Below are 8,603 nucleotides of genomic sequence, written 5' to 3' on the forward strand. Positions count from 1 at the left end.
GATATGTATACTTTTAAATTTATTTGTTAGCTTTGAGAGGCAAACCTTGTCTACTCACCAAATGGTCGTTATAATTCTGAATGCAGTGTGATCCATTTAAACCAGACCAATTTGAAGTAGGTCCAAGTCTAGAGTCCTTGGTCCACCATGACAAACTGACCAGTTGCCCATTAGTAAAATAAATTCTGTGTATTCTCTGTCCTTCAGTTTCTTCACCTTAGTCATCCCTGATCAGTATGAGTGTTTGCGGCCGGGGGGGGGGGGGGGGGCGGGAGAGGTAAATAAGAAACTTTTTTTTCTCTTGTATTTGGCATGAAACTTACAATAAAATAGAAACTACTCTAAGATGACATTCTCTTCACAAATACCCTCACCTCTTTATGGCAACAAAGAAGCCATTTGTTGGTAGTGTATAATCCTTACTATATTCATTTATTCAACAAATATGCATTGAGCACTTATTTTGTGCTAGGCACTGTTCCAGAGATTGGGATAGAGCAATATTAAACAAAACAAACACCTGTGCCTTCATAAAGCTCACATTCTAACAGGGGAGAAATAATCCACCAATATGAAAAATAATCCAGGGACATGGCAAATAGATTGCTCATTTGCACAAAAATGTAGGGGCTGATTATTTTATAGGGGGCATGGTCAGAGTTATGTGACATGAGAAATAAGCTTTTTCATGTGTGACTAGAAAACAAACTCTCTCCTTAGTATAGTATAGTGTGCTTGCTTCTTACATAAGCAAGTGAAGAAATTGGCTATAACTCTCACCACTGGGTAGACAAAACAGGAACTGAGCACCCACATGCATTCTCTGTTACAGGATCTGAGCCCAGCAATGATTGATGGGCAGAGGAGAGCCTCCAGGAGCACCCACACAAATATGCAGCCTTGGAGTTTGAAAGACCCCAGAAGGGATCAAAGGGATGTGTTGAAAGGGTTATCTCTTCCTCTTGTGAGGAGACTCAAGTTCCCCAAAGGACGCCTGAGGGCACTTGTCTAAGAGACATGAGTGGGTGCTTTGAAGCTAAAGAAGGAAAAGGAAAGAGGAGGGGTCAGGAGAGACACGTGTGAGCACCCTCACCTTGAAGCATGAATCCATCGGACTTTCCCTTGGGTCCTTTAAGGGAACAACAAAGTTACAACTTTGATATTCATGTGATATCTCCATTATAATCAGGTATGTGTTTGATCTGGGAAGAACTAAGCATACAAGAAGGTCTCAGGAAAATGATGACAAATGCCCCTGAAACATATTGCTGGGCTTTCCACTGGAGACAGCAGACACACACACACACACACACACACACACACACACAGACTCACAGAGTTTCCACAGGTTATCAGCAACAACACAATGATCCGCTAACGAAAGGCAAGAAAAAAAAAACTTCTATACATGAGATTATAAAACTGAATTCTAGATTATCCCCTACACACACACACACACACACACACACACACACACACACACACGAGCAAGGAGTGTTCTTGAGGATAGAAGGACTTTGGAGCATGTGGGTGGCTCAGTCACTTATGTGTCTGACTCTTGATTTTGGCTCAGGTCATGATCTCATGGTTTGTGAGACTGAGCCCCGCGTTGGGCTCTACTTGTGATTCTCTCTCTCCCTTGCTCTCTGCGCCTCCCATTCATTCACTCTCTCTTTCTTTCTCTCTCAAAATAAATAAAATTTTTTTTAAAAAAGAAGGGCTTTATCTTACCAGCATAAGTATGTATAAAGAATAAATAATATTACATACAACACATGAAATTTCTTTTGGGGAAAGGTGCTCTAGCATTCCAGAGTATAATCATGCAAGTAAAGTTCCCAGCAGCTTGTATATGGTTCTACACCAAGTAATTAGCTCAAAATAGAGTCGAAGCCCTCTGTGACCAATTAACTCTACAGAAATACACAGTAAACCTTAGTACAAATTTGAGCCACATAATCAAATGATATAAAAATCTGTATGTTCTGCCTACTAATAGTTTACATATGGATTTTCTATATAAAATATGTTACTGAAAACCACCCAGAATATACAGCACACTTTTGATTAATATTTCTGGGGACCTATGAACTAGGGTGGAGCTCACAGGAAAAAAAGTATCAGCAGTTACAGGATTGACTTTTTGGTTGGCATATGATATATTTTCTTTCCTTTACTTAGAACTTAAGCCATGTGTGCAACACAATTTGTGAATACTTCATTTATTAAATTCTAACTTACAGAGGCAAGAATAGAGATAGGACACTAAGTTATTTTTAAAAGCACTTTTTCAGGTCCGACATCTTAGCGAGGCTGCGGTGTTGGCTGTTGCTCTCTGAGCTTCGCTATGCCGCCCAAGGACGACAAGAAGAAGAAAGATGCCGGGAAATCGGCCAAAAAAGACAAAGATCCAGTGAACAAATCTGGGGGCAAGGCCAAAAAGAAGAAGTGGTCCAAAGGCAAAGTTCGGGACAAGCTCAATAACCTGGTCTTGTTTGATAAAGCAACGTACGACAAACTCTGTAAGGAAGTTCCCAATTATAAGCTTATAACTCCAGCTGTCGTTTCTGAGAGACTGAAGATTCGAGGTTCCCTGGCCAGGGCAGCCCTTCAGGAGCTCCTTAGTAAAGGACTTATTAAACTCGTCTCAAAGCACAGAGCTCAAGTAATTTACACCAGAAACACCAAGGGTGGAGATGCCCCAGCTGCTGGTGAAGATGCATGAACAGATTCCACCACCAACTGTACATTTTGGAAAATAAAACTTTATTAAATCAGAAAAAATAAAAATAAAAATAAAAGCACTTTTTCAATATTTTCATGTTTGAGTAATTAACTAGTTTAGTTAACATATTGAATGCTTATATTTTGTTCATGTCCATTAACTGAGTACATTATAATTAATTACAGAGCTATCAAAACACTTGCATCGTTTAAAAAAATAAAACAATGGTTCAAAATATGTTTCACTTCAAAGTATCAACTTGCTATATTAAGTCATTTTAACCACAGCCAAAACAAACACATTTTAAAAGCAGGGCAATTTAAATAGAGTTGGTGGTATTTCAGGTTATCATTATAAGTTCTCCTAGTTTACCTGTTGGTAAATATGCTCTCAAAGACAGAGCTTTTGAATAGTAAATAAAACATTGGGTTTAAGACCACATTCAGCCTAGACAGTCTCAAGGATCTTAACTTCTTTGCAGTGCAAACAGTGAGGCTTCAAAGAGAATGAGAAAATGAACATACACGCCAGGGACGGCAGATATTACCAGAGCCCACAGCCAACAGGAGACGTGCTGGGACAGCACTGTCTCTTAACTTGCTTCTATGATTACAAAAGAAAAAAGACAAGTTTATCTTCTAGACACACATATCATGGAGCAGAATCACTCTCCAAAACAAGGGGAGGAGCTCCTCCCCGGTACACGGATCCCTGTAGCAGCAGGGTCAGAGGTCTCAGCACTTCCATGAGCCTGCTGGAGAAGACAATGTGACAGTCTCTTTGCAACTTCCACTTCATTGTCTTCACCGAAGATCAGAAAACTAACCCATCCTGTATTCCCTGGACCCAATGTTTTTCTAAAGTAATTCTGAAGACAGTTCCTAATGAATCTAATAAATATCTTCATACACAAGAAATGGCAAATGAAGGGGCACCTGGATGGCTCAGTCAGTTAAGTGTCAGACTTCGGCTCAGGTCAGGATCCCGCAGTTCGTGAGTTCGAGCCCCGCATCCGGCTCTGTGCTGGCCGCTCAGAGCCTAGAGCCTGCTTCAGATTCTGTCTCTCTCTTTCTCTCTCTCTCTGCCCCTCCCCCACTCACATTCTGTCTCTCTCTCTCTCTCAAAAATAAACATTTAAAATTTTTTTAAAAAGAAGAAGAAATGGCAAATGGAACCTGAATTTTGCTTACTTAAAAAGTGTATCATAAATATTACTGGATTTAGATACAATAAACATGATACCTATAATCTTCATATAGCTGGTCTACTGTATATATACATTTTAAAGAACATTATCCTAGATGAACAGGGATCTGGATTACCAAATAAAGTAAGTTAAGATTTTTTTTTCTAACTCTAAATATGTAAATATTATGTCACAGTGTAGAAGAGTTACTTAGACGACTTTTTGTTTGTTTTCATGTTCCTTGCATGAAACAAATGGGTCCACCTTTGGCTTGTCCAGATCCCAAAGTCACTCCTCAAGAGGATGACTCTGACCATCCTATCTAAAGCAGTACCACCCTGCTGCATTTTTTTTACCCTGCCTTATTTTTTTTATGACACACACATCATACTAACATTATAATATAAATTTATTAGTTTATCGCCATATTCTCCAGAAAAATGCTAGGCTCTACAAGGAGAAGGGTTTTCTTTACTAAATTCACTGTCATATTGCCATTGATGGTGGAATGGATAAAAAAATGTTAGATAGATAACTCAGCCATAAAAAAGAAGGAAATCTTGCCATTTGTGACAACATAGTTGAACTTTGACAGCATTGTGCTAACTGAAGTAAGTCAGACAGAGAGAGATAAGTAGAGTATGATTGTACTGGTGTGTGGAATCTAAAAAACTGAACTCAGAGAAACAGAAAGTAGACTGGTAACCCAGCAGTGTGTATGGACCAGGGAGGGGGGCTGGGGAGGAGAAATGGGTGAAGGTGGTTAAAGGGTACAGACTTCCAGTTATTAGATGAATAAGTTCTAAGGATGTAATGTACAGCATGGGAACTACAGTCAACAATATTGTGTGGTATATGTTTGAATATGGCTAAGAAAGGTAAATCGTAAAAGTAGTCATCACAAAACAAAACAAAACAAAACAAAAACAAAACAAAACAAGAGATAACTATATGAGATGATGGAAATGTTAGCCCACCTTATTGGGGCAATCATTTTGCAATATGACAAATGTCTGTAAATACAACATATATCAAATCATCACTTTGAACACCTTAAACTTACACAATTTTGTATGTTTATTGTACCTCAGTAAAGCTGGAGGACTAAAAACAACAACAACAACAACAACAACAAAAACATCACATGTTGAAAAAAAAGAATTAAATGGAAACACTATGTGCAGACAAAATAGCTGCGATTTTCCAAAGCTGATGAAAAACATTAACCCCCAAATTCAAAAAAGTGCTATAAATCCCAAGCAGGTTAAATGGGGAAAAAAAGTCATTCCTTGTCACATCATAGTATAACTGCTGAAAAGAAATCTTATAAGTAGCCAGAGGACAAAAGTCACACTATTTCCTAAGGAACAACATTAAGACTAAGAGCCACCTTCTCCACAGAAATACTGGAAGACAGAAGACAATGAAGTCTATCTTAAAATGCTGAAAGATAGTAACTGCCAACCTACACTATTATACTTAGTGAATATCCCCTTCAAAATCCAAAATGAAATAAATACTTTCCACAAAATAAAAGCTTTGAGAAATTCATCACCAGCACACCTGAATTAAAAGAAATACTAAAGGAAATTCTTCAAGCAGAAAGAACAGTATTCCAGAAGCAAAGAAACAAACAGATGAATGAAAAACAGCAGGAAAAATAAGATGTGAAACAAATAGAAAAACAAATGAATTTTGACTATGCAAAACAAAGATTGTAGTGCTTTTTACAAGGTTTTATATATATGTAAATATTTGCACATGGCAATAATTCAAAAGACAAGAAGAAGTGAAACCACATTAAAGTACTCAAATATACAAACATAATCAGGTAAGCAGTAAAAGTAAATGGCCAGTCCAGTGTCACCAGACACTAGAGAAAGTCTTCTGATGTAAAAGACAGAGACCAAAATAATAAACAGAAACTATCTTACAAGAAACAGACAATGCAGGGAAGAAAAGAAAAAACTAAATGGTTTTAGTTATGAAGATTAATTCATATACTTAGAAAAATAAGAACAGATATGGTGTCCATGAAACAAGAAAATAAAGCAAAAAAAGAACATTCGGGAAACAAAATATAAAACATTTTTTGGAAATTAAAATGATAAAGGCAGAAATCAAAATTTCAACAAAAGGATTTGAGGATAAAATTAAATCTCTTAAAAGGTAGAATATAAGGAAAAATAGATGAAATATAAGAGAGAGAAGATTAGGATCAATTCAGGCAATCCAACATCAGGAAAAAAGAATAGATAAAACAGAAGGGAAGAAATTATTTTTTTAATTTCAAGAAAATTTCCCCAAATTGAAAGGCAAGAGTTTCCAGATTAAAAATAGTAACCAAAGGAAAGAAAGAAAGAAAGAAAACTTATTATATTATAAGGCACATCATTTAAAAATTTCAGATCAGCAAGGGCAAAAAAAAAGATTCAATAATTTCCTGAGAGAATTAAAAAACAACAAGACCAGATTCAAAGGATCAAGAATCAGCATGACAATGCTGATTGATCAAGAATCAAAATCTGATCAAGAATCAGATTTCTCTACAGCAACACCAGAAGCCCCAAAATCAGGGGCAGTAATGTCAAATATTATACAGAAATAGGACTTCCATCTTGGACATCTCCAGTTGACCAAGCAAGAGATCATGTGTGAGGAAAAAACAAAATCATGATCAGACATGTAAGTTCCCAAAAACTTTACTTCCCATACCCCCTTTTTGATCAACTACTAAATGATGTTCCAAACCAAATTATGGGAGGAAACTGAGAAGGACACTGGATCTAGGAAACAGGGGATCCATTATAGAAGCAAAGAAAAGAGAATCTTCCCAAGGGTGGCGAAGGGGAGTTCGCAGGGTGGCAGTTATGCATTGGGCCTTGTAAGCAACCAGTCCAGATCACAACAGAAGAGAGGGCCCCCAGAAGGATGTGCTCCAACTCTCCCCCTCCCAGAACAAAAGGACGAAGACTGATTACGTAATATTTTCACAGGGACTGGTTGTATTACAGAGGAGACTTTCACTTTTGGCAGACAACTAAGAATGACTTAGTGATCATTTCTGCTTAAGTACAGAGAAGCCTAAGGACAGATGAAAGAAGGAAAGAAAAAGTGGGACAGAGAAAGCCAATTATTGACACCAGGAAAACCTAAACTTGAAAGATAGAAAATGTAACTATACTTTGGCATACATCACATCTGTGAATAATATTTATATAGTCACATCAATTTATATAATTACACCAAGAATGTAACACCAAGATGTTACACCAAGATGCAATCTAAATGATAAAGCAACAAGAGAAGATGAAGAGGGGACATGGGTCCTGAGGTTGTAGGACGTGGCTTTAAGAGCACTAAGTTTTTACCTTCCATAATAAGAAACCAGTAAATAAGACCTAAAGCTGAAAAATAATCAAGAAATGATGTTGCAAGCATGTTATTGAGAAATGTGGCAGTAAACAGCAGAAGAAAGAGCTTCAGCTTCAAGTTGAAAGAGGCTGCCTCCAGAGACTACCAAACAGGGAAGGAGTGGAGCGGGAAATTGCTCTTTTTCATTATGAGCTTTGTAAAAGATTTGACTTTTGCAACAACGTACATGTAGAACTTTGATAAAATAATATTAAATTTTAAAAGGGGGAAGGTGACATAAAGCTTTGTGAGCCACAAAATAAAACCAGAGTGAGCCACTGGTATGACACTATGCTCAAAATGCTTGGATTCTAAAGCTAAAACCTCGCTTTTCTATTCATTCTCGCTTTTCTCACTCTTCTCAGGAGATTGATTCTTTCACGGTAAAAAAAAAAAAAAATCTCTGTTAACTACTAATTACTAGCAATTAATGTCCCTTTTCCTTAAGTCCAGTTGCAAATAATTGTTGCCTAAGAACTAGGGACTGCCAAGCTCATTCTAAGGAGGTGTATAGCTCATAATGTACCTTGTAAAAGCCAAGGTGAAAATCTACACTCCTTGTTCTAGTTCCCTTGTGTAACTAAACAAAAGGCATAAATAGCAATGTGACTCTCTGCAGAACTGAATGTGTACCATGTGCAAGGACAGATCGCACTTCATGTTAGTGAATACACCAAGGATTTCATTGCTGAACGACTTCACTCTGCTGAGAATTACTGCCACCAGAGGATCTTTATTAGCAGAAGCAACTATGAGTGAATGAAAACATAGCAACACAGGCATTTCCAAAAAAAAACACTAGAAAATCAATGGTTCTTTGGATAAATCCACAGCCCCTCCTCCCTACTTTCAGATCCAGCCAGCAATGCTGTGCTGCTTTCTTTATCACACCAGTTTTCCAGATAGGTAAAAACAAAGAAGCCTCTCCTTTGTGGCTTTCTTCTGCCTAAAAACATTTTATTTTATTTTATTTTATTTTTTAAGTTTATTTATTTATTTTGAGAGGGACAGAAACAGCACAAGTGGCGGAAGGGAAGAGAGACAGAAAGGGAGACAGAGAATCTCAAGCAGGCTCTGCGCCATCAGCCCAGAGCCCAACATGGCGCTTGAGCTCACGAAACCAACCGTGAGATCATGACCTGAGCCAAAACCAAGAGTCCGATGCTTAACCCACTGAGCCACCTAGGCACCCTGCCTAAAAACATATTAAAGCTAATAGTGAACTTATAATCATGTCAGGTTAGCATGGCATTGCAACCATGATTCTCATCTATGGTT

General features: G+C 37.6%; 1 protein-coding gene across 1 annotated transcript; it reads left to right on the forward strand.

Moving 5' to 3' along the window:
- Nucleotides 1-2,289: 2,289 nt before the first annotated feature.
- LOC121030552 (40S ribosomal protein S25) lies at nt 2,290-2,777 on the forward strand. Its single transcript, XM_040475028.1, has one exon. The coding sequence runs from the start codon at nt 2,348-2,350 to the stop codon at nt 2,723-2,725; it is 378 nt and encodes a 125-aa protein (XP_040330962.1). The 5' UTR covers nt 2,290-2,347; the 3' UTR covers nt 2,726-2,777.
- The last annotated feature ends 5,826 nt before the right edge of the window (nt 2,778-8,603 follow it).

This window comes from Herpailurus yagouaroundi, unplaced genomic scaffold (genome assembly GCF_014898765.1).
Source record: "Herpailurus yagouaroundi ecotype Mexico unplaced genomic scaffold, PumYag 140, whole genome shotgun sequence".
NCBI classification, from domain to species: Eukaryota; Metazoa; Chordata; class Mammalia; order Carnivora; family Felidae; genus Herpailurus; species Herpailurus yagouaroundi.

Excerpts from the sequence above, each read along its gene's own strand:
- LOC121030552 (XM_040475028.1), top strand. The coding sequence starts at position 2,348 with ATGCCGCCCAAGGACGACAAGAAGAAGAAAGATGCCGGGAAATCGGCC.